General features: G+C 34.3%; 1 protein-coding gene across 1 annotated transcript in view; it reads left to right on the forward strand.

Annotated features, from left to right (window-relative positions):
- Positions 1 to 26,869, forward strand: part of LOC123528983 (uncharacterized) — a 41,232-nt gene extending 14,363 nt beyond the window's left edge. Inside the window, exons 2-5 of the mRNA XM_045309109.2 lie at positions 20,402 to 20,570; positions 21,861 to 21,997; positions 22,361 to 22,496; positions 26,610 to 26,869. Of these exons, the coding sequence (XP_045165044.2) occupies positions 20,402 to 20,570; positions 21,861 to 21,997; positions 22,361 to 22,496; positions 26,610 to 26,859 (692 nt within the window). The 3' untranslated portion in view covers positions 26,860 to 26,869. The remainder of the gene's footprint in view (positions 1 to 20,401; positions 20,571 to 21,860; positions 21,998 to 22,360; positions 22,497 to 26,609) is intronic.
- Positions 26,870 to 27,564: the final 695 nt, after the last annotated feature.

The following is a 27,564-nucleotide window of genomic DNA, read 5'->3' on the forward strand; positions in this document are numbered from 1 at the left end:
GCCGTTGATAGCCCAGTCCTGTCACCACTAAACTCATGTATCGCAAAATCATGTCCTGGTCATTTAAAAACATATTTTTCATTCTGAGAGATTCATCTCTCCAAAATAATCCAAGAAATGCATTAAAGTCAGTTTGTCATCTCATATCTCCGAGACGACTTAAGAGGTGCTGGCTCTATTACGAAGCTACCAGTCAACAGCTGACATGACCGGCAGAATTTAGGTTTACTAGACCAAGTGTTTAACTTAAAACATAACAGAAATTCAATTCTGTTGTACTTTAACCAACATTTTTGCAGTTTTAGGAAACTCTCTTGTACAATTCACTTTGTGATAAGGTTTTGATGATGCAGTTGTATTTGACGATAATCCTTTTATATTTTACTGCAATTTTGGATTTATGATAGATAGATAGATAGATAGATAGATGGATGAATGGATGGATGGATGGGTTGGTGGGTGGGTGGGTAGGTGGATGGATGGATGGATGGATAGATGAATAGATAACTTTATTACTTTTATATAGGCTACAAAACCCATGATGACGTACACATTTACATAATACAAGATATAGCAAAACACTGGTCAACATTACACTATGCAAACAAACATTGTTTCTGATACATTTGCCAAGCTGATGTTTGTTTCAGTACTTGATAAACCAAGTAGTCCCTTCGAGTTCTTTAAAATATAAAATGTTAAACATCACTCGATTCCAGTTGTTATGACATTTTTGTGATTACATAGCACTCGTAAAACGATAAAAGCGGATCTTAAATAATCTAGTTATCGGCGTTTAACCTGTGTTGTAAGTGTTTATTAAGCACAACCAGGTACCGAGACATATAATCCACTTAATATTCATGGTCAAAGCAGGTAATTCAGGTACATGTAGACTCTTTAGAGAATATGTGTTTATCAATTATACATGTAGATAATTTTACTCTTGTTGTCAGTCTGCCATACTTCTACTACTACTACTACTACTACTACTACTACTACTACTACCACAACTACTACTATAACAACATTTACTACTAGTACTACTTCCACTAATACTAATACTACTTTTACATTTTTATTACATTCCTTGATTTATTCTTGTTCTGTAAAATATTTGGTAATGATTACATATATCATGTGCATACAGTTAATTGATATGACAAGTCATGATATGATAACCATACGAAGAATATGCACCTGCGCGAAAGCTGCCGAAATAGATACAAGAATCAGCCTTTGTTACCTTGTGATTGATGATATTTGGCTGTGTGGACACAATTATTTAATTTGATTACATTTTGCCTTTACCAGCGTGATATGCGATCTGAGTATTAAAGGAAAAATGCCTAACCTATTTGTATATAGACTCTATCACAGAATGAACCAAAGAATCAGTGCAATTACGTTCATACTTGTTTTATTTGTATAAATATTTAAAGATTTCATCCTTTTGAATATATTTATTTGAAGTTCATATACATTTATCAAAATATAGCTACTTGTAGTCATTTTTCCTTCTTTTTTTATTCAGATTACCTCGAAAGATATATCAGTAGCATCTTTCTAACTGTGTCTTGGCAAAATATTTTAATACAGCAAAACCGAGTGCTCAGAATATCTTATTCTACCAAATATCTAGTATATTGAAAACATAACTTGCCGCTTTACTGGTTATGTGACTTCCATAGATCGTTCATATTGTCATAACCGTTTCTGCCTTTTGATAGATAATCGGTGTCAAGGACAAAGCAAACCAATTTGTCATTTTTTGTGTGTCTCAATATAGAAAATAACGACAATAAATATACAGCAAGGAAAGCCATGATACAAAAACTCAGCCTTTCTAAGCACCAACCCATCACGCGGACGCGCACGACGAACACACACACTTTCAACTTTCACAAAAAGCTAACACATTAGGACAAAACGAACAAATAAAAGGAACACAGTGGGGTACCACCTTGGAACGGTCAGTGGCAAACCTACCACTGGGGAGCTTAAACCGTTTTATGGTGCACCTAACACAAATCAAATATTCATTTCTTTGCAAGTAACTTTACCTTGTATTCATATATACCAATTTTTCTGCATAGACACGAGGCATTACTAAGAATTTTATAGGTTTCAAAGAGTGCTTGCATAGAAAATAATTTCAAAAACGCAATATTCATTAAATATATCTCTGACATAATCCATTGATCAATAAACCTTAGTCTTATAATGAATTGTTCTCGATGCAATTATTGTCAAGAGAAAATGAAATTGAATGGCTCGAAAATTCTCTTTGAATTTGCAGATTGAAAGCGGAGTGATTTAAACAACTAAGGAAAGCAAACATTATTTTACAAGGTCATTGATACTGGTTCAAATCAGCTACAAAAACAGTTTTAACAACACTTCAGTGATTTCTTCGAATGTTGAGATACATGTATATCCTAGTTATCCGCTAATCATCAAACATATGATGCCCGAACTTCATATTTGAAACCATAGACTATTACTTCGTGTAAATAATATTGTCTGATTAGTCGGATAAGTATTATAGATAAATGTCGATTATCAAAACGTTTATTTGTTATATGGCAACGACTTGAATGTATTTATAAACAGATGGCATTTTTTTAAGATTACGAATGTATTTTCATTTGTAAGTAGTTGTAACATCATGTAAACGCTCAATGGTTGTGTATTTATAAACTTACATGCATAGTATAAAAATATATATTCAATGCTTTCAAAAGCGTTAGTCTTTAATGAACATCAGCTGAACTGAGCCGTTATCATGAGATATTAACTGAAATGATTTCGGGAACTTTAACCTATTCATACAATTAGAATGAGCATTTTTAAACATGTCATATTGCCACAACTACCTTGAGGCGTTCGGGCAATTGATACAATTTCAAAAACAGGCAGTGTTTTCCTTGTTCATTGAAAGTTTTAAAAAATGTTAAATAAGCTGTTTATTGTTTTTCTTACCTATAAGAATAATAATTATGATTATTAAGTGTATAAATAATGTAAGCATTTCCTGCACAAGGTGCATTATTCCTACAATAGAGTTAAAATAAGTTGTAGTTTGTCACGTGAAAGAATACCTCTATTCACATGAAAATGCAACATGTAGCTGACTACTCTAGAAGTTAAAGAGAAAGAACGGTACAGAAAACATTTTGCCATACAGAAGCGGAGTCGTAAAGAAAGTGCACGTGTATTCGTGGGAAAATAAAGTCAAGTTTACAGTTACTGTCTTAACCATTGGTATTATGTGTGTCGATATAAATCTGTTTTATAGACGGTGATATGTTACAAATGTGCATATAAAAGGTTTGGGATATTGTAGAATCCTAAATCAACCAAACTTAAAGACATTCCCATCTCATAATGCTGTGGAATGTTTGTATGTTATGTCTTATTAAAACAGAAAATTCAAAATTTATTAAATGTTCTCTTTCAGATCAAATTTAATGTTAAATGTGAGACTGCTTTATACAGAAATGTTTTACTTGATCACATATTTTTTTACATATTTTTTTCATGATATACATGTACTTGCTTACGTAATATATAACTGTAAAGAACTCATATGGTGGTTATTTTCGAAACAAAACTATAACATTACCCAGCCAATTAACTTCATACAATTAGACAACTAGATATTTTCAGGCTGTTAGACTGATGATAAGAATATGTCATTCTGAAAGTTTCTTTAATTCCATGGGAAAAAGCCAAACTATTTTAGAGATTTCTCAGAAACTTTATTCTACGAAAACCGGACAATTTGAGGGGGAAAGTGTTCTTGATTTATACTAATTTATTTAAGGTCGACTGTGAAGCAAGTTCTACAATTTATATTAATCACTCTCGACACCTCATTCCTGATGAAATCCATCGCCACGAGGGTATGAGAGAAGAGGCCAGTTTTAATGCTGAGTGTCAAGCAAGGGAGCTACTGGTACCAGTTTTCATGTCTTTGGTATGACGCAGCCGGAGATCGAACCCACGACCTCTCGCACTCGAAGCGGGCGCTCTACCACTAGGCTGTCGAGGCGGTTATATTCTTGACTTGGTATTGACTGTGCAATTTTGATATTGGAGATTCAATATAAACAGGTTACATTTACTTATGTTTTAAATGTAATTTAGATTCTTATATCATAGTGTAACAGCTTATATATTCTACAGCATATCAATCACAGTGACTTTATATTGTTTTTAATAATAGTTTATTGTAAAATGTACTATTAACATGCATGCTGTTGGGCTATGAAAACTGTAAGACTTTACATTTTTTCAGCTCTAGCTCTTTTGAGAACATTTAAATTGTTGTTTCTACTTCATGTGAAATCAACATTATCACGTGTTATTTCCATACTTCGGAACATCTTTGCTGTATATAAAGGATAAAAAGGTGTACATTTTATAAGTCTCTTAGATTTCAACGAAATTGCCTCTGAAAGCAACATCAAAATGCTTCTCACAAATCTGATGGTAATTATCACAGCATCAGTATCAGATGCATTTATTTCAACCCATAGATCGCTGATTGTATGTCAGCAACGCGCAGATTTTGTCGTTTTGAAACGTAAACAGCTGTATTTCATTTTATTTCATTTCTCTATATTTTCCGCCAAGATAGTAATTGCAACTTTACAAGGCAGGCATAACAAGCCCGCAATATAGTCAAATTACCGGACACCACACTCATTGACGTAAGTTAAATTCGAACGGACAACGTTAAAAGAAAATGGATCTCTTATAATACAAGGGCTGTTCAAACCAAACAATATACTGTTACTTTCCTTATACGTATGTTTCAAACTCTAATGTACAGCTTATGTAATAGTGCAAAAAAGAAGCTATAACATAACCTTAGCTAAACGTAAAGCTAGTCTTTTCTATTTTTCAAAATATACACTTCAACATCTACGCATTCATGGATATTCTGAAAATCGAAGAAGAAAAAACTGATACAGGTATTAGCGCAGATGATCACTTCAACATGTTCTTTGTGGTGATGTTGAAGTGTCAAATGATAATGGTGATACCCTGTTAAACAGTATCATAGGTATTTATGTTGAACATCTTGATACTGTGTTAACCTCTGATAAACTTCTAAACAAACTTTTAATGTCTCTGAACGCGGAAAAGGTCGAGGTTTAATCCCAGAGGTGTTTCTTGAATTTAAATACGCCTTTGCACCATTACTGTGTAAACTGATGGATGGTCTTGTCCTTGTTCCAAATTAAGGATATTTAAACAATGTTGATAACTATAACTCTGAGTAGCATCTTTTTATGCCCCTGGCATTAACTGATTCGGGAGGCATATGGTGATTGTCCTGTTCGTCCGTCCGTCCGTTCGTTCGTTCGTCCGTTCGTACGAGGTTAACTAAATTGGACCGTTTCGTCTAGCATCAATACCCCTTACAGATGTAACCTGTGACCATTCCTTATCTTCAAACATCACCTGACCTCAGTTTCACCTTGACCTCGTTTTGGACTTAGGTTGCTTTATATGGGCCATCTCTTGGTTAACCAAATGGGACCTTTTCGTCTAGCATCAATACCTCTTACAAGAATAAATTGACACTTATACAGATGTAACCTGTGATCATTCCTCATCTTCAAACATCACCTGACCTCAGTTTGACCGAGACCTCATTTTGGACTTAGGTTACTTTATATGGGCCATCTCTTGGTTAACCAAATGGGACCGTTTCGTCTAGCATCAATACCGCTTACAAAAATGAATTGATACTAATACATATGTAACCTATGACCATTCCTCATCTTCAAACATCACCTGACCTCAGTTTGACCTTGACCTCGTTTTGGACTTCGGTTGTTTTGTATCGACAAGGATGCCACCGGGGGCATCAAGCGTTTATTTAACGCAGCTCCTTGTTTCTAACCTATTTTCAATGTTAACAGATACAGCAAATGGGCTAAAGAAGTAATATGTAAAGCGACTTCATGTTTGCATTTTATATACTAGATAACAATTTCTGTGAAAAGAACCTTAAAAAATAGATCACAACAAGGTAACATAATAGCAGACTCGACTTGAGTCTGTTCACGGGAGATAATGACATGCGCAACACCCCCTTTCTCCCCTCCCCCTCAAGCACCGGATTTAAAGAAAATTTTTAATTAATTCTGCTATAGATAAATAGAATGTACTCAATGATCCCAAAGCACTAGAAAATATAACAACACTGAGTCAAAGTACGGGTAACAGCTGCAATACGACATTTTACGACTGTTGTTGTGATAGTAAATAAAAAACTTTGGAAGGATAAAAGCACTGTCAATTGTATTTTCTTATAAGTCCAATAAAAAGTAAATTATTGCTTATATAATAAGAGCCTACATTGTAACTTATTTGATTTTTGTTATGTTTTATATGAAGCATGCATGAATGAATATGGCATAAATTATTTAAGATGGACATTTCATGCAATCATCAGAATGTATATCAAATAATTAAAACTGATGCAACTGAAATTTCCGATGGTTTAAGGGGAGTTAAACAAGGCAAACTATTGTCACCTTATTGATTCGTAAATGATGCGATTTTGTTGGGTTTAATATCGCTCCGACACAAGTATAGGTCGTATGGCGACTTTCTAGCTTTGATGATGGAGGAAGGTTACCCTCGGTGCATTATTTCATAACAAACAGGCACCTGGGTAGAAACAACGACCATCCATTAGCCAGCTGGATGGTGCACACATGCAAAATTCAACGCCCCAAGTGAGGCTCGAGCCCACATTTGTAGTGGGGTGGGGGCGGGGGGCGGGCGATTTTAAGTCAGCGAACTTAACCATTGGCCACGGAGGCCCCTAAATGACCTATATCAAGCTTATATGACGAAGCCATTTATAGGTTGTAGGTGAATTAAGTACATCCAATTTTATTTGTCTTAGCTCATGATAAAGAGTTTTTGTCTTACTCTTAACAAAACTACAAAGTTGTTGAATAATTTACATTTTTTTTTCGTAGTAGTTAGGGTAAATACAGATAAAACCTCCACTTTAAAAACAAGAAAAGGCTTGTAACTTTTGAACAAAATGTATGTGTTGTGAGCATCAGTTAGGCTGGTCAGTCCGGGCAAATAATGGAAAACAAAAAGAACAAACTCTTTCGACTAAGTCATTAAAGTCACACGTTTTCTGTTTTCTTTCCTAAATTTTATCCAACAATAAGTAGAATACTTGTGAGTTAGGACATAACTCTTCTGGTAACATCTGTAAAATCCATTACCGACAGCTGTGACCAACCATTACTTGTTCCTAGACATTAGACGTTTGTGGGAACCTTTCAAGGTGACTTTAACCTTTACGGTTTCTCTTAACTAGACAAATTTAAGATGATGGACCAAAAGAAGAAGCTAAGATTTTGAATTTTAAGTAAAGCATAAAATTCTTCAGCTAAACTTGTTTTGGAAAACTTTGCTATGCTATCCTATGCTTTTTAAAGAGGTCATTATGAGGTATTTTCAACCTGGAAAATGTGATGCCTACCGAAGGCGTAGATCGATAATTCCTCATAAAGGAAGCAGTTGTTTGATATTTAAATTAAAACGTAATTGTTAATCACGTAAAATTCACATATTTGCAGCGGTTGGTTAGTTTTTCCAGTATTAAGTTATGTAAAACGTCACCTTGTCATAACGTCAGAAATTTATTTACGTCACTGCTGGAGGTCAATATGTTCTTTGAATACGCTTACGAGTCAATACGACTTTTTTTTATAATTAAGGTAGTTCTGCACGTTTGGATCGAAATTATTTCTACAATGTAGAATTTGATTAAACACTGATTTTTCAAAACTTCAGAATATACCTAGAAAATTAAGCAAATAAAAAAGATAGGGTCGTGTGCTTGATTTTTTGCTAGACTGATTTGAAAAATAGAGACCTCACGCAATATTTCATAATGAGAGCCTATGGGAAAATCATAACTTTCTTAACATTTTCGCGAATAGAAATTTTTCTACAATGTAGGTTTTGATGAAACTTCTCACAGTTGTAAATGAAGACATGGCCTATAATGTGATGAAATAAAATATATAGGTCCGTGTGCTTATTTTTGAGATATTTGACCATGATTAAAGTAAACCGGACATTTTACGCTAAATTTAAGACGTTATTTTGAATTATTTAACATGTGATATGTTTTAATCTCATAATTTGACTTTACAATATAGCAACAGTGCCATTGTAATAAGTTTACTCGCAGGTTACAATTAATTCATAAAATGATTTTCTGTTCCGTACGCCGAATCCAGTCTTTATTCTACGTTTTCCGGAAAAATGGCGTCACGCCATCACTTCCGGTTTATCAAACGTGCAGAACTACCTTAATCACATGTCTGGCTGTATTTAGAACAATGGGTAGGGCTATAAATAATATTCAAAATATATTATTAAACGGAGGATTTAATTTCTTCGGGGAACTTAAAAGGTTCAGGACAGCGGGCGAATCATACTTTCTATGTCATGATTTGATAACAGATTGTATTACTGAAGACATTGCGTTTCTACCTTTGATTTATTTGATGACGTTGGCAGTTGCGTGCAAAACAGGTTAGTACTGGTACAGAATCCTGGAGCACTGGTTAGGTGATTTGCTAGCCGTAATTTAAATACTGTCGAAATAACGTTTATTATACACTGTATCAATAAAAGCATAATCTTTTCGAAGTCTCAAGGGAATCATACAAAATGGACTTATTTGGAGTTTGATTGTGAATGTATATATCATGTGTCAGGAACTCGTGAGATTTATTGCAAACCTTAGAATTATCTGCAGACAATGTTCTAAGTGCAAAACATTTGTCTTAATTATACTATGCATTAAGATTGTTTTTCTGCCACGATAAATTTCTTTGGAGACAATCAGATCCGCATGGATTCACGTGACTGTCAAAAGATGATTGTGGCCATTTATCAAACTGTTACGGTATTATGTGGTGAAGAAAATGCTATTTTGTCATAGAGTACTTCAACATGAAACAGAATCGTCATCAATATTGATTGGTTTTCACGAATAATGTTGTGATATATTGATGCTAGTCCAGCAAAGGGATGCGTAAAGCCAAAGAGCTATAAAAATAAATAGATCGGCAACTTGAAAGACATATAGAACAAATCCCGCCAACATCCCGTGATTACTGAATGAGATCTCGTTTACCGGAAGTGACGCTTTCTACACGCGCCATTTTGTATGCGAAAGCAATTATTCATCGGTAAATTAACTATCATTGTATGACCACGCTTCTTAGGATGGCAAGAAACGTGTACTTTGTGTCTTAAGACTATTTCACATTAAACTAATGTTGTTTTAGAAGCTAACATGTATTTTAAATGTAGTTTTAAATGTACAAATTGTAACTCCATGCTCGCCGATGTTTGTTTTTACTAAGATAACGCCGACACGATTCACGCTCTGACGCGAGATCACGCGAGATTACAGCCAGTTGCCATTCTGTGTATTTCATACGTCTTTGGTAAAGCTAATAGACACTACATTTGATTGTCGTACGTCTTCTTATAAATATAAATCTATCATCAGTTGCAGACTGTTCATAAATAACATTGATAAGTAAAGGATAACATGGCACATTATGATCAAATTAGTGAAAAACAAACAGTACGACCTTAATATTTTGATAAATAACATTTAAACCATGTCACATGTGACTCGCAAATCCATCGATATAATTTTTAATTTCCCGAAAGAAATCTGAGTCACTGTTTATGACATGGTGCCTGTATGAAAAGTCAGTAATTTTGAGATCTGACGACGGTGCAGGCCAGTAAATTGATTTCAAGTTGTACACAGTTTTTTAGCGTTGCATCACCATAGGTCTGCGCACATGAGGATCGTCCTCAGACCTATTTCATTACATATATAAGTAGCTACTGGTAACCACAAGTATAAACTACGTGACGTTCATCTGAAAATAAACTGACGATTTACAATCCACCTTAGCTTCTTCTCTTAACACCATGAGAACCATTTTCGTTTTGTTCATTTACTGACTACCAGACGTATTCTTGCACACCTGCCTGATGTTTCCGGGGATCATATCGATGCCGGCAAAACTCATTCGGTTAACTCTTACCCCGTATCAAATGACCTTCGTGTAGTTAATGACCGCTAACGAACTACATTTAGGTAGATTCGTACAAACTAAATAAAAGGCCTTGATAATCGGTCGGTGTTCCTGATAGTGTGTTTCATGTTTCTAAAATTTTGTTTCAAAGAATACTTAATCGGAACTCGACACCGACGTCGTTTCTATATTTTCCCGAGACTCGTTAAACTGCACTACTGCAAGTACTGGGTGCTTTATAAAGAACTTTCCTTTTTTAATTTATAATTTGATTATTTGAAGAACAAGGTGTGTAGGAGAAAAACGCTTTCACCGGTTGAAGACGCGGATTGAAATATCCGGCTTCTCTAGTATCTGTTCTTGTTTTTTGCGGTAACTCAAGCCTAGTTATTGCGTAATCCTAATATTCCAATTTGCAACTACAATAAATTACATGATATTTTATTCTTAATATTCTCCTAGTTATAGAAATAACATTGAATCGTACGTTTGAATACTTTCCTATCCCTTTATTTTTTAACTTTGATGTGGTTATTAATACGGTTTACAAACTTTTCAAGAAGGAGGTTATCTGTCTGTGTTGTATTACAGTTCTGTGTCTTCCAGTACTATTCTGGTTTTAAAAAGATCATGGCCTCAGAACCTGACACGCAAAGAATTTACTCATTTCACTAATCACATGTCCATTCAAATACAAGTTAATGGTACACGTTGATATTAAGTGAAATTATGCATTTTTGTCAACCCACGAGTAATGTTTGTAAAGTTAAAAAAGCGGAACTGAATTTGTAGTAAAGTAATGATGTCATTGGGAAAAATAGTGCCACTTCCTGTTTCGTTTTCGTATTCATTTAGCAGACAGCAAGAGAGGAAAAATTTACCAACTTTCAAATTTGAATTTTTCTGATTGTATATTAATTATATACCTATAAAAATTCTGTCAAAAAGGGCTTGTATGAACAGGCAGATTAAAAATCCATATTGTATCTTCTTTGTTGTATGTTGCCGAACTACTTTCATTTACTACGCATGACCTGACACAGTTCTATAAATAGCGCACATAAAATCTTCACTCATTTCTTTTTGAACATCGACTTTCGATCGATAACAAAACAACAAACGAAAAGGTGGATGTATATAATAAAAGGGTCAGTACTACATTAGCTGAATCTGGGATTTTGTATTCGGCTATCGTGGATTTTGCAAGGACGAGTCACATTCGTTGCTTGCGCGTCTCGTGAGATCTGATCTTGCAAAATCCACGCGAGTCGAATACAGCATCCCAGATCGAACTGCTATTATAATAACCCTGTTCTATTTCCTTTAATTTTAGATTGTTGGTGAAATCATCTGAAAAGTACATGTATACTATAAATATGCCTTACTCTAAGTATTAAAGGATTATCAAATTTACATTTAATCCGAAAAGGAAATATAATAGGGTTATTATAACAGTAGCTTGATCTGGGATGCAGTATTCGGCTCAAGTGGATTTTGCCAGATCGGACCTCACGAGGCGCGCAAGCGCCGTGTGTGATCCGACCTTGCAAAATCCACGAGGACCGAATACAAAGTCCCAGATCTAGCTACTGTTATAATGACCCTTTTATTATATACGTTTACCATTTTGATTCTTGTTTTGTTCTTGAACGAAACTTCAATGTTTATCGATATTAAATGGAACTTAGTGAAGTTTTTATGTGCGCTATTTATAGAAATGTGTCGGGTCATGCATATTAATGAAAATAGTCCGGCAGCATACAATACGAAAGGTACAATACGGAATTTAAACGGTACAATACGGAATTTTTGTATGTCTGTTCATATTTAATGGTGAAATACAAGCCAATTTTTTTACAGAATTTATATAGGTATATAATAAAATGTTTTATGGAAAAGCATATTTGTTATACTAAGCTTGTAAAAAAAGGTCCACTAATGTCTTACTTACATTCAGAATGTCTTTAGTTGAAGGCTTGTAATACGTTTAAAAATATTTGAAAAATGTTTCATTTGCAAATTTGTCCAGAATATAAATGAAAAGTAGCCTAATATTTAGACATGTATCTAAAAGCAGAATTCTATATACATGTATAAGGAAATATTACATAATGTAACATATTTCTAAAGTATAAACGATATCATAATCAAGGCGTAATGTTTTCATTTTTACTTTAAAAATACACTCTTTTTACATAAATCAGATTTTTCTTTTATGTTTATTTTTTTTGTGATTTTGTTTCGTTTTCTTTTGTTTGGATTTTGTTGTTGTTGTTTTGTTTTTTTCTTTTTTTTGTTTGTTGGTGTTTTTTTTTCTTTCTTATTTGTGTATTTTTCATCATTTGTTTGCTTACAAACTGAGTTTAAAAAGAACGAAACAAAAAAGGGCAAATTATCATCCTATTTCTTACATATTGGAAAACCTAATCATTATCATGATCTAACTTCGCTATCATCTCCGTCTTTGGGAGATAGAAAGGAGAATTTTGTATCGGGATCAAAAATCTGTTTCTGTTGTTTCTTTGTCGCTTTTGATTCCAGCCAATCAAGGGATTCATCTTGCTGGGCACGATAAATGGTATGGATTAAGAGTTTGGTTTGTTGCACTATTTATAGCTCTGTATTCCTCAGTGGTGCTTGGCAAACGATTATTTCAAAGCGGTGTTCCATTGTTTCCTATATATCTATAGTCTATGTTGTTCGGCAGACTATTTGTCCGTTTTTTTTTTTTTGGCTCTCAGTCGACACAATCTGTCAGTTTGTTTGCCGGTACACTAAAAGCAATATTTCCGACAGAAATGATGATAGAACGGCATGATACTTGCTTGTTCTTCTAAACTCATTTCTCTTGACATTTGATAATACATTTGTAGTTTCAAAAGAAGTCTCTTTAAGGAGGTAGGTTACCTTCATATTTGTATGTGCGCATGTCCAACAGGAAGCTAACGTGACGATTTACGACGACGTTTACGACAAACTAAATGTGTTTGTATATTCATTCTTCTGAAAACAAATCATGAACCTGTCTTCGATCTGATGCTTTATGGTTTAGTAATGCAGAAATAATGAATAAATTGCCGCAGAAACGCTTCAAAACAATGTTTTCTTAAAATGACGTCATTGACGTCATGACGTTACGTGTCAGTTACCACGCAAAATTAATAGCTTTTATCTTGAAAGTATGTAATTCTGTGCATTTTCTTTATTTTAACTATTTTCAAATAACCATTATTTGCTGAAATATTTTTTATGAGTCTTTTGCTCCGAATAATAATCAATATTTTGTTTCTTTTATGTAGTTATATCGAAATGTTATGCGGAATGTAAGAAAATGGATAATGGTAACCAATGTTATTTGGAGTATAGTTGGGTGAAAGGTTACTTGTTACGGCCATTTTCAAATAAAAAATCTCGCAGTTTGATTTGTAATACCTATTTTTCAGGTTCCGTTGATAATTTGTTACTTATATACTAAAAGTAAGATCTAAAATTGTTCAAATTTCAGTAGAAAATTGTGGTTTCTTGAATTGAATTGATGTTACCATGGAAACGAAGCCCGTGACCTATGTATCTAAATGTGAAATTCAAAAGCGTTGACACTGGTCTATTTAAGAAACACAGCTTCGGCTTTTTATTTTCATTTCAACAATATTTATGAGAATAATAGCAGCATGCTTAACGATTTTTCCATGAAAAATGCCAGACGAGGGGTACTGCTGTAAGTATTCTAAGCTGTGAAATTTGTTTGAATAAATGCAAATAACACGAAAATATTACTTACGTTAGATAATATATGTTTTAAAGCTAAATCAGCTAGAAAGATAATCTTATTCAATATTTTTTATAAGAAATTACGACAAAAAGCAAGATATAAGCTATTTTAAACATCTCTGTTGCCATGGTTACTTTAAACTTTAAGAAAAATAGGGTACCATGTAAAGTGCTTGGTATTTTGCTAATAATATTACCCAAATATTCCATGTTGGTCATTAACAGAACGGCACTGAAGCCGTCGAAAATCCCTATTTTTATACATAGTTGTTTAAAAATGAGAGACAATGCGTTACTATGGAAACACGAGCCCCGCGACATATACATTTTAAGCTTATATTAGAAAGCTAACGTGCATACTAGTAAAATTATCAATTATGCAGACTTCTACGGATATCAATGAAACTAAAATGCACTGAAAAGTGTTAAATATCCGTATTTTCCTTCTTCTTTCAATATGAAATACCTTTGGAGGGTCATGTTCTTCAAACCTGGATAAAAATTGAACTTGAAGGGACAGAGACAAACGAAATTGAAATTGTAGCAGTTAAAACTTCATATTACACGAAATACAAAATAATGCTGCGTTTCAACTAATTTGAATTTACCCTTGTAACAAGGTAACCTACCTCCTTAAATGTGAGTTTTACAGCCATTTTATTTCTTGCCCAAATAGTGATTATGGAAAGAGACATCTACTCTTACTTTTTGTCGTCGTAAAATGTAAGCGTCATGATTTTTGTTAAAAAATGTGTTTTCTTAAAGTAAGTGATAATTAATATCAGTTATAGGTTTTTATTTAGGTCAGAACAACATTCTCAGCGGCGTGTTATTAACAGTTAAGATTGCTTTCCCGGAACGGCACAGTCCTTAGTAATCCATTTTTAACGATAGTCATATACGAAGTTTCAATTAACACCGTTCCTTGTGGCAAAATAGCATTACCAGGCATGATTATACACCAGTCTACAATGTGTTTCTATAGCCTGAGAAGTCGTTGATAATTTTCGCTTTCTCAAAATATAACATACCTAATATTTATGCGTTCAAGATCTCACTAGTGTTACAAATGTAACTGGCATTTACTGGGTTTATTTTGATGTTGTCTATTTGCAGATTGGAGAAAAAAATATGTAGTTGTCAGACTTGGTTTGCAGGCTAAATAAGTGATGTAAAATTCTGTAATCTGAAAAGGTCCACTCTTGGTAACGTTTTATGTATCGAAAGGATATTTCATAGATTTTTAAAAAATATTTATACTGTGTTAACCTACATATTTATCATCGCATATTATTATTATTTAACCATGTTAACACAGATTTGTCTTTATGAACAAACAAAACATGTTTATTTTACGTTACTAAGGTATTGGAAACTCTACAGGGATATAACAAGACGCTCTCTAATGGCATTTCAAATTAATAAGAGAAAGTGCTAAAAGACAGTATTTTTTTCTTTTAAACTGTTTGCGTGTTTTCTAAAACCTCTTGTGTGATAAATGGTCCAACGGGAATAACTACTGTTTGTGAAACTACTGTTTGTGAGTTTTCCAGCAAATCAGAGTGATAAATTATCCAAAGGGAATAATATAATGCGAAACGCGTGAAGAATTGTATGCAGAAATATCTATCATGAGACAGGGTAAGATTATACGAAATGTCAATAAAATATTTCACAGGCGACTATATCCATTACTTTCGATTTTAAGCTTTGGCCATGTCTGTTGAAGTAATACTTATTCGTAGAGCTATATGTAATTGAGTCGTGCCATGAGAAAACCAACATAATGGGTTTGCGACCAGCATGGATCCAGACCAGCCTGCGCATCCGAATTATGTTGGTTTTCTCATGGCGCGGCTCAATTTATAATTTGCTTCTTGATAGAGGAACACGTTTCATTTGTATATAAAACAATTGTAATAGTTAAAGACTGAAAGTACAGAAAAATGTATGATTCTAGTTCGGATTTCTTTCAGCTCAACTTTCAAAATGTTGCAGCTTATTTTAATCACTCTTGAGACCGTTTATAGAAAAAGCAATACTGGTGTCATATGAAAATGCGTGATCGTGACACAAGTCGAGCTCGAACTAACGACCTCTGGGTTGAGCTATGGATGCCCTTACCCGTTTAAGACAATGACGCAAAGTGTGGTCTCTTGTAACCAGGCAATTGCTTATTGCGTAATTATGATAAATATTCAAGTTGGGTTTACCTTCGTGTTCACTAAATTATACTGATAACAATTTTGAATTGAACCGCTTTTCTGACAAAACCTTAGCAGATTAAAGCCAATGTAGAATATGATTTATAGATAGAGACATGTAGCAAATGTTTCCTGTAACAAGTGATCAAAAGAATTTAGAAGGGAGATAATTCAGTAGAGACAGTCCAATGAGTTATTGTTTCTGTATACTGTAAGTACTCTATCAACGTCATCTATGATAATGTGAAATATCAACTACTATTCCTGAATCATTGTTTTTTTAGATATATTCCAAGTAAATACAGGGGTAACACGAGACAATGTAGAGGTTTAATTCTTCGAAGACATGGGATCGAGCAGAAAAAAATAAGGGTGTTTTATTACATTTTGCATTTTTATCCCGTAAGACTAGTACACAATCAAAGGTAAACCATAACGGTAAAAAAGACCTACTTAAACCATGCAAAGGTGGGAAAATGAATAAGTGGATGTAAAAGAATGGAAGTGTCTTATTTTCTACAAACAAATTAACTAAAATGTGATCATATAATAACCACTAAATAATTATAATTATGACTGATACCTAATTGTGCCTGCAACAAATTGATTAATGATTAAAATAATCTGAAAAAAGCACTGGCACTAGAACCGCAAGTTTAGCTTTGAGTGGCCTATTTTCATAAATATGTGCATAAGTTTTCAATTTATAAAGAAATATAAAAGAAATGGTGCCTTCTTATATATTACGTCCCATCCTCTGTTCTTATATTAAAACATGGTAATGAACGGAATCCGACATCGCTCCGTTTCGCCGGTCATAACTTTCCATAGAAATAGGCTATCGCTGATACTCGTGTACTGATCGGAAGGTCTTACATTTATTTAACAATGACAACAAGAAATCCCCACCAAAGAACGCTATTTTTGAAGAAATCAAGCGAATTTTATCGCTTTCGGAATTATTTACATCTCGATCACCCATCAACTTCCGCTTTTACCAAGTGCGAGCGATCTCATTGGACGGATCAAAAATAGTCAAATGGCGCGATATTTGAATGTAAAAATCCAAACAAACCAGAACAGTATATTTTTCTGTATAACTTCTTCTGGAAAAAGTCATGAATGAGAAAATATCTAGAACGATTTGTCCAACAGAAATAGTATAGTGGTATCCTGCTTTTATGAATAAAATAATTTTTCAGTTTGATTTGCCATGGTACTAAGATGTAATTGATTGGGCAAATCAAATTGAAAAATTATCTTATTTTATTCATAAAAGCAGGATACCACTATTGACTCTTTTTGTTCCGTCCAATGAGATCGCTCGCACTTGGTAAAAGCGGAAGTTGATGGGTGATCGAGATGTAAATAATTCCGAAAGCGATAAAATTCGCTTGATTTCTTCAAAAATAGCGTTCTTTGGTGGGGATTTCTTGTTGTCATTGTTAAATAAATGTAAGACCTTCCGATCAGTACACGAGTATCAGCGATAGCCTATTTCTATGGAAAGTTATGACCGGCGAAACGGAGCGATGTCGGATTCCGTTCATTACCATGTTTTAATATAAGAACAGAGGATGGGACGTAATATATAAGAAGGCACCATTTCTTTTATATTTCTTTATAAATTGAAAACTAATGCACATATTTATGAAAATAGGCCGCTCAAAGCTAAATTTGCGGTTCTAGTGCCAGTGGAAAAAAGTCATGGTTTTTAATGTTATCTTATTACTGAGACAAACTAATCGAAATTTACTGATGATAAATACCTCATGTATATAGGCACAGCACCCTTTGTATTCTCTGTCTTTGTGTCAAATTCCCTTCTGCACTTGAGTTATTCTCTGAACTGGGAGGTATATAAGGCAGTTTACAGAATTGCATATGATTGATATGTATTTAGATAAGTGAGTAAGGTATAGTAATGGTACATATAAACATGATAAACTTCCAACAAACCCCAGTAGTAGTTTTCGAGACAAATGTTTAACGGCTGGACTTACACATATCCAATTATCTCAGCTTAAAATAATGTACAAATAAAAACCTGTTATACCAGCGTAAGTATCGGAATATACCACAATATGCTGCAAACAAAGTTAAAGAATCTAGGTATGAAAACAATAAGTGCACCATACAAAAATTGTATTTGTATTTGGAAACGTAGTTATTTCATTACAGTAGTCTAAGGATTATCATTGTTTATTTAACCGAAATACAATAACGCAATTTCTCATGGTAACGAGATGTTCTTAAAAAGATATGTAATAACGGGCATGTGCTTTGCTATTAAAAGTCAGAAAAAATCTTTTTGTATGAAAGATGAAGCTTGATTAAAATATATGAGCAGTTTACAGAATTGCATATGATTGATATGTATTTAATTTACTAGGAGAATATCAATGATGGATGATGTGAAGGATGTAAAAGTGAATAGTTAATATTATTAGGTTATTTAACATTGTTCTGTACAATACGGTGATATATTTGGACGAGTACCCAGCTGAGAAAACCATATTGGACGAGCCGCTAGGCGAGTTCAATATGGTTTTCTCAGCTGGGTACGAGTCTAAATATATCTCGTATTGTACAGTACAATGTTAAATAACCTGTTTATTCTATATCTATTTTTTCTTTCTATAAAAATGTTTCACTGAATATTGTATTCCTGCCTTTTCTAGTTTTTCCCAGCTTGGTATGAATGCAAATATATATTATACAGAACAATGTTAGACCTTAAATAACCTTTTCATTCTGTATTTATTTCACTTCATACGTAATATACGTAATTCATTGAATGTTGTTTTTTCTGCGTATCATCATTAAAAAAGTATATGGTGCAATCTCCCTACAACAGCCATTTGGCGATTTGGGTGGTAATAATACTTGGCTGAGATATATGCCCACAAACAGTGTCAGCAAGTTTGGTGAAGATCGGATGAAAACTGTTCGACTTAAAAGAGCGGACAATGCTAAATTCCCCGTTTTTCGAGTAATTCAAGGACTATAATCAAGGAGTGCCTGGTACAATTTGGCTGGTTATCGAAATTGGCCGAGATGTAATGCCCACAAACATTCTCAGCAAGTTTGGTGAAGAGCCAACGAAAACTGAATTATAGAGCAGACATGTTTTGGATGCTGACCACCCGCTGCCATTTATAATCTTCTCCATTTTGTTTCTTAACCGTTAAACAAAAAATGCTGAGGTAGCTATTCAGATAGTCAGGGCTGATACCAATTTCTAGGTTTCGTCCGGAACGACTTCTTTTAGCGACTTTTCAAATATTCCAACATCTGATGATCCTTTTTACTGTATTTTTAAGTTTTTGATTATTAACGAACGTTTTAATATCTAAATCAGATAGCATTGTTATCCCTTGAATCGTTTTTGTGTGTTGTAAACAAAAAACAACAACTCAAATTAAATGCATAATCAAACTCTGTACACAGAGCGCCAACTTCATCCGATTTACATTCGGAACATTTTCACGAGTTTCGGGCTTTATCGTATTTTAAACATGGGACTGTTGAACCGTCCAAATACAGAAAATACAGGATTTTTTGTACGCGCGTGCGTCCAAATACAGAAAATACAGGATTTTTGTACGCACGTGCATCCAAATACCGTAATATATTGTACGGTCACGTGTTGCAAATGAACGTTCGCGATTGGATAGATAAAATAGGTATAGAATAATTGTACTTTATCAATTATTTGGCTTCAAGGTCAACAGATCCAAGCAAATCGTGTGACAAACTGAAGTACAAATACATTTATATCTAACCTGTGCTAAATTTGTACAAACTGATTTGACAGAGGTAATTCAATTCAAAACTTGAAAACATTTCGTTTCACACAGGTCATAATTGTTGAATGAGCATTTGATTTTCTCTGCATTGAATGTTGCCTTTTATTTTGACACGACACGTTGAACAAAGCAGGCTGAAAGTGTAATGTTATTATGAGATGAAATAGTACGGTGCACTAAGAATAGATAAGTCACTAAAAAAGCGTTTAGTTTTGATGATGGCGTATGCTTCGAAGTGATGTTCAGACAGACATTATAAACTATCACAACGGACGTTTACTTGTAAGAAGGAAGATCGTTTCAAAGTGGATGACACTATAATGAACAAACACTTCACGTTTAACTTTATGCTTGTCAAATGAGGTTGATATATAACAATGGGATTTTTTTCTTCATGGATAATAATCGCCACACGCAAACACGTACTTGCTACTTATAAATATATACTATATATGAAAAATACTTTAAACAAAAGTCTTTATTTATTTTGCAGGTATTTTGCTTTCTATAAAACTGTTCTTGGTTTGTGCATATGGAAGCAGTTGTCCTTTAGACTGGTCATTGTCACAAGTGATGAAATGTTTGCAAAATGTCACATATGGCGTGAACGGCACAAACGTCCTTGCCGGAACTGACACCAGTACAATACACATGTTTTGTGAGTAAGTATTGATCACACATAATGACAGCATTTTAGCCAGATTTTCTTGAATCTTTTACAATACAAACATGGTCTCCGTAAGAAACTGTAAAGAAAAATGCAAAATGTTAAAGTTTTAGCAGTCAGTTGAATTTACCAATCAGTTCGTTCAGATTATCTTAAAGACGAACATAACAAACTGTAAGGAAATAACCTTGCATGCCTTAATATTCCATTTTAGTACTGCAAAGATTTCCTGATGACATTATGATAGCTTTGAATAGATGGAGGGCATATCTCTGCACATATTGAGATCATATGATGAAGAATTTCTTCCTTTCACATAATCCCCTAAAGGACTGATAATTATTTGAAAACAACTTAGAACTTGGATTCAGTGTTGTTATATTTTCTAGTCGTCTGTGATCATGGAGTCCATTTAATATGTGTGTACTAGAATTCCGCTTAAGCCGGTGCTAGGGGGCGTGAGGGTGTTGCACTTTCCGTAACCTTTCATGAACAGATTTAATTAAACCGAGTCTGCTATTACATTGCTTTGAGTTGCATTTATGCTTTTAAAGAAATCTATTTGGAGATTTGTTACTGAGACCCCAAATTTATGCTTTTAGGTTGTAGTTCCAAAGAATGTCCAATTGTTATTTATTGATGGATTTTTTTTTTTAGGTTTTTACAAATTTTTACAATTTATTATTGATTTCTTGTATAAAAATGGAAAAAGATCAATCTTATAAGCATTTTTTTTTTTTTTGGTGTTAATAACAAACAGATCAAGATAATGATCCGTTTCTAACGTTTTGATAATACTGTATCTTAGAAATCCCTGACCGTTTGGTGAAATCCCAAAACTAAAACAGTTATACACTGGCGGCTTTGCCCATGACAGAGAAAAGTATTTGAACGTAACAAAGCTAAACATTAGCAGACTCGCTTCAACCGGGTCAGTCCATTAGAGGTTACATAAAATCCTACACCCTAGACAAAGTTGCAATTTCAGTCAAACATATTTCCATTTCGCTGTTGACCATGCTGCCTTTGTCAGTGATTTAATGAATTTGCCATGAATATAATTTATAAATGTTGATGACATGTAATAAATTTATATATTCAAATTAGACGTAATTGAAAATTCATTTTACACATTTTTACAGTCAGTGATTTACCTCTAAAAGACTAAAAAAAGTCCATATAATAATAATCAACATTTCAGTTAAGACACTTCAAAGGCAGAAAAACTTCGTAATCTACTTGGCCGGAAGCTTATATTTAGATATATATATTTTTATATTTAAAGGGACGGTACATTAAACCAATCAGTGGAATGCTTGGATAATTTGTACAACAAATGTGGAGCCAGCAATTCCCTGGCTATGTTGGCAGTGCCTAAATTATGGAGATCCGCTGTAGAAAAATTGTGCAGTTCCCTTTCTGGTAAGTATCGTTGTAGCATAAATATTTAAGCATGTCTTTCAGGTATTGCTTTTTGTGTTCTTTTTTTTTTGTCGGTCTTTCTACCAGTAAAGCATTTAGGCAATATTGTTATGTTGTTGTTATGACACCACGAAGATTCCTGTCATTTGCCGTCCAACTAGGGAAAATGTATAGGAAGAGAAATATTTCCATGTTATGGGCAACTTAAAGTACTTATTGCATATGTTTCGAGGAAGATTTCTTTGGAAACTGCAGTGTTGTTTCTATAAATATTTGGAAGTACACTTATATATACGTTTTTTCTTATTCTTCTTTGAGTGTAGCAACTACATATATGTTTAGCGATATTTTTGTTGTTTTTAGATCATGATCTTCATAACATGTGTATTGTTCATCTACGTCCTACAATCAAAAGCTGTCTCTCTCACAATGACGTCATGTTCCAGAAAAGCCTACAAAATCAGGAGACTTGGAAAACACTCAAAATAAAGATTTGTGGGTATGTACGTGTAATCAAATACACAAGTAAAGTTTGTTTTTTTCTTAAGGAGATACAATATTTTTCAAAAGAAACGAAGTAAGGAAAATGATAAATATTTGAGAAACAAATGAGTCCTTGAATCAGAAATGTTTATTTAAAGCGATAAGATGATATTCCACACTATCATACAGACATATGTAGAACTTCATTATTATTTTCAATAAGAATCTGATTTGTAGTCATTTAGAACATAACAATTTATTCACAATTTCGCTGAACTATATCGAAGATAAACTTGTAAAACCAAAAACTGATATTGTGAATGTGTCGTTGTACATTTAATCTGTATGCCACCCCCACCCCCCACCCCGCCCCCGATGTGGGAGACATATTGTGTCTTTGCACTGTCTGTCTGACCGTCCGTTACATTTCATTTCCGATCAATAACTGCATAATCATTTCACCTAGAACTTTCAAACTTCATAGGGTGATAGGCATTATGGAGTAGGTGACCCCAATTGCGTTTGGGGTCATTCCATCAAAGGTCAAGGTCACAGAGGCCTGAACATGGAAAATAGTTTCCGATCAATAACTTAAGATCCACTTGACCAGGAATGTTGTAACTTGATAGGGTAATTAGACATGCTTAGTAGATGGCCCCTATTGTTTTTAGGATCACTCGATCAAATGTCAAGGTCAAAGGGGCCAGAAATCGTCAAACTTCATTTCCGATCAATAACTGGAGAACGGGTTGACCTTGAACCTTTAAACTTCAAAAGTGATAGGGTTTACAAATTAAATGACCCGTATTGTTTTTTAGTTCACTCCATCAAAGGTTAAGATCACACGGGCCTGAACATGGAAACCGTTTCCGATCAATAAATTGAGAATAACTTGACCCAGAATGTTGAAACTGTATAGAATGATTGAACATGCAATGCAAATGACCTCTATTGATTTTGGGGGTCACTCAATTGAAGGTCAAGTTTACAGGGTTAAGAACACGGAAAACCGTTTCCGATCAATACCAGAAGAACCTTTTGACCTAGAACATTTAAGCTTAATAGATTGATAGGGCTTAGGGTAGAGATAACTCCTATTGTTTAATGGGTCACTCCGACAAAGGTCAAGGTCACTAGGACCTGAAGGGTTTCCAAACTACTTGACTCGGAATATAGAAAAATAACAGGATGATTGGACATGCAAAATAATTGCCTCCTGTTGATTTTGGAGTTAATTGACCAAAGATCAAAGTCACAGGGGCCTTTTCATCGAAAACCGTTTCTGATCAATAACTCGAGAATAACTTCACCCAGAATGTTGGATTTTGGTAAGATGATTTAACATGCAGAGTAAATCACCCCTTTTGATTTCAGGGTCACTTCAGCATAGGTCGAGGTCAAAGCGACCAGAATCCGTCATACTTCATTTCCGATCAATAACTGAAGAACTATTTGACCTAGAACTTTCAACCTTCATAGAGTAATAGACTTACTAATTAAATGACACTTACCGTTGTTGGGGTCAGTCTATCAAATGTCAAGGTCCTAGGGGCCTGAATATGAAAAACATTTTCCTATCAATATCTTGAGATCCACTTGATCCAGAGTTTTGAAACTTCATAGAATGATTGGAGGTGCAGTGTAAATGATCCCTTTTCATTAAAAGATCCCTCGATTAAATGTCAAGGTCACAGGGCCCAGAACATGGAACCCGTTCCGTTCAATAACTGAAGAACCATTTTATCAAGAATTTTTAAACTTAAAAGTGTGATAGGGCTTATAAAGTAGATGACCCCTATTTTTAGGGTCACCCCTACAAAGGTCAAGGTCACAGGGGCCTGAACATGGAAAAACGTAATAGAACCACTTGTCCCAGAGCGTTCAAACATCACGGTATGATTGGACGTGCATAATAGATGACCCCTTTTGGTCTTGGGGCCATTCTTTCAGAGGTCAAGGTCATAGGGGCCAGAACATGGAAAACCGTTTCCATTCCTTAACTTGAGAACCACTTAACACAGTACATTGAAACTTCATGGAATTATTGGACATGCCGATATGATGAATTTCTTTAACTAAGCCAACCATCTGTGTCTCTTTGACTTCCTCGCCTGTCCCATATTGACATGTGTTTTTCTACAAAAGCATCTTCTAGTTCTGACTTTTTTCATTAGGATGATGTTCTTTCTTCGTCTAACGGTTTCCTCTTCGTATGCATACAGACAGACGTCTTGAAATGTCAACTCCGTATTAAGAAACAGTCGGTAGTTCATTATGCCGATCAATCTGACAGCAAAATGCTTTCTCCTGTTAATAAGTCTATGTGATATGAGAGGGATTTTGTCCAGAACGTAATAATTATTGCCTATCCTCTTCATTAGGCAAACTGAAGCCGCGAAAATCAAGTTAGGACTTTTAACCTTATCAGGTCAGATAAATCTAAATTGTGTATGCGGAAAAGACACTGTTCAGATCAAGAGATGTTTCTTACCTTTTTTTTTCAACAATTTGTACGATGACAAATGCTTTGCAGTTGCCTAAGTTTTCCTTTGAAAAACGATTTTTTTTCAATACACAGTTTAGTTTATATAACATTGGCTTACTGATTGACATTGAAGACTTGTTCTATGATCAAAACCTTTTGCCTGTGGCGACTATAAGTTTCATTATCAACTGACAAATAGACCTAAATTTACATGCAGGTGTCATTAGGGAGGTTTCTAGTTCATATATACGTTGGTATGCAAGCGTTTAATATTTCCATCTTTATTGGAAGAACCTCCTCACTTGTAAAATTTCAGAATCTTTGAAGGTTTTTATAAATACAACTTTAAACTTCTGTTTCATTTTTGTCAGGTTTAAAGGCAAACCGACCAAAAAAACAAAGAGAAAAACATAGCCAGGCACGACGAGCTGAACTAGTGTCGCTTGATTATTACACGCGTTGTGATAATTATGAGGCGGCATAAAACACACACGGTTAACGGTATGACCGTGATAGTCACGAAGGCGACGCCAGTTCAGTATATTGCATTACGTTGTAAACGTAAAGATTTGAAGCGAGCAGGATATTTAAACATCGGACCATTTTAAAAGACTCATATTCTTACGTATAGGGATTTTCTAAACGTACGTGTGCACGTAAAAGTATGAAAATGCAAACTTTATATTGTCTAAGCCCACGATCCTTGTTTAAAAAATCGTTTATAGCATACCATTTACATATACAAAATTAATTGCGGGCATCTCCAACTTAATTGTTTCTTTGTACATAAAAATTTTTAGAGTTAAGGGACTTTGATTTTTGTTACTATACTATATACATACAGTCTGCATATGCAATCTTGTGTGCGCATAATCTCCTGAACACATGCACACAATTTAATGAAACTTAACACAAGTGATCAGTAGTAACCCTAGTTGTGCATGGTGCATGTTAAATTCTTTCAGAAAACAATTATGCACAGTTATGGGACTTTGTTTTAAGTTAATATACTATATACATAAAGTCTGCATATGCAACCTTGTGCGCGCCTAATCTCCCGAACCCATGCACACAATATAATGAAACTTCACACAAGTGATCAGTACTAACCCTACTTGTGCATGGTGCATGTAACGTTCTTTTAGAGAAATATTCTGCAGAGTTATGGGACTTTGTTTTTTGTTACTATACTATATACATAGGGTCTTTATACTTACAGTCCACATAATTATGCCGTCTTGTGTGCGTCAGATTGCAATGTACTGTGTCAATGCATGCGGGGGATACATTCATCACCTTCAGTGATAGCCTGATAGGTCTAGTTTTTACTATGTTTTCAATGAAAATCGAAAAGCGTTCGTAACGCTTTACTCGAGGTAAACTGCCTTAATTACAAATATCTATATTTAACGCGTTAGACACGTACTCATCCATGGCAGTATTGGAAAATCTTTTAATTGCCGCGGCGGCCCGGGTTCGAATCCCGACGTGGGCATCATATTTTTTTCTTGGTTTGTCATTTTTAGGATAGTAATAATATGACCAAACTTTAGTTTTAAAGAAAGATAATTTTTAGCAAAAATCTGGAGATCAGTGCCTTGAAATATACATGCGATGTTTAGTTTGTCGTTTTGTCTTTTTCAGTTATTTTGAGGGTATGCGAATATGTACGGCAGAGCCTGTCATTAAAAACTGCGACGCAGGTGTTGGTCAGACTCTCAGTGATTTCATGTCAAGTATAAGCCCTAGGATGTGTAAGCCCAATTACACGCATGCTGGCAGTGACACTTCAGAAGGAGCACGTGTATCAAATACGCTATGTTTTAGAACTTTCCTTCAAGTACTGTTGAGTTTTCTATTCATACAACTTTGTAGTTCTGTTTTAATAAAATAGTGTTGATTGCGGTTATCTTTTATATGCTAGACAAAATGAAAAGCAAAAAAGCACAACAAGAGCTACCGAGGCATAATTATCCAGTATAAATTAAGCAAAAACTTGCAAGTTAAAAACTTCTAGATGAAAAGGAAACCGCGCGAAAGACAGTTTTGCTTTTCATATTACATGTATGTGCATTAACTGTGGCTCAATGACATACATACACTTTAGTTGGTAAATTCAGAAGATATTAGATGACTCGTAGACAAAAGGCAAAAGGAGGAATCTGATGGCATGGAAGAACTAAATATTTTCTTCTAGATGTAAAAACTATTACATTAAACAAAATCCGAGTTTGGAATTTAACATTTAGCTGTGTTTGCGTAAATTATGTGGCCGATGTGACTGAAAATCCAAATGTTTCAAAAGGAAACTTTTATTGTGGGAATTTGTCAAACTCTGCTTGCAACTAAGTGCAATGTGTAATAGACATCAGTTTAAAAACCTCCGAAAGGTTTTGAGATGAAACATCTGGTTATATACAGAGTTGTTGTACAGTGACACTTATGCTTAACTTGCGTTCAATTACCAATCATTTATAATCAGACATTCTGCGACTGCAAAACAAATATTTGCAGAGAGATTGCTCGAGTCATCTGGTACAAATGAAATGACAAAATTAGGCGAGGCAAGATGAGTCATGTCTTTTCCCATAATGATGTT

This window comes from Mercenaria mercenaria, chromosome 13 (assembly GCF_021730395.1).
Source record: "Mercenaria mercenaria strain notata chromosome 13, MADL_Memer_1, whole genome shotgun sequence".
Taxonomy (NCBI): domain Eukaryota; kingdom Metazoa; phylum Mollusca; class Bivalvia; order Venerida; family Veneridae; genus Mercenaria; species Mercenaria mercenaria.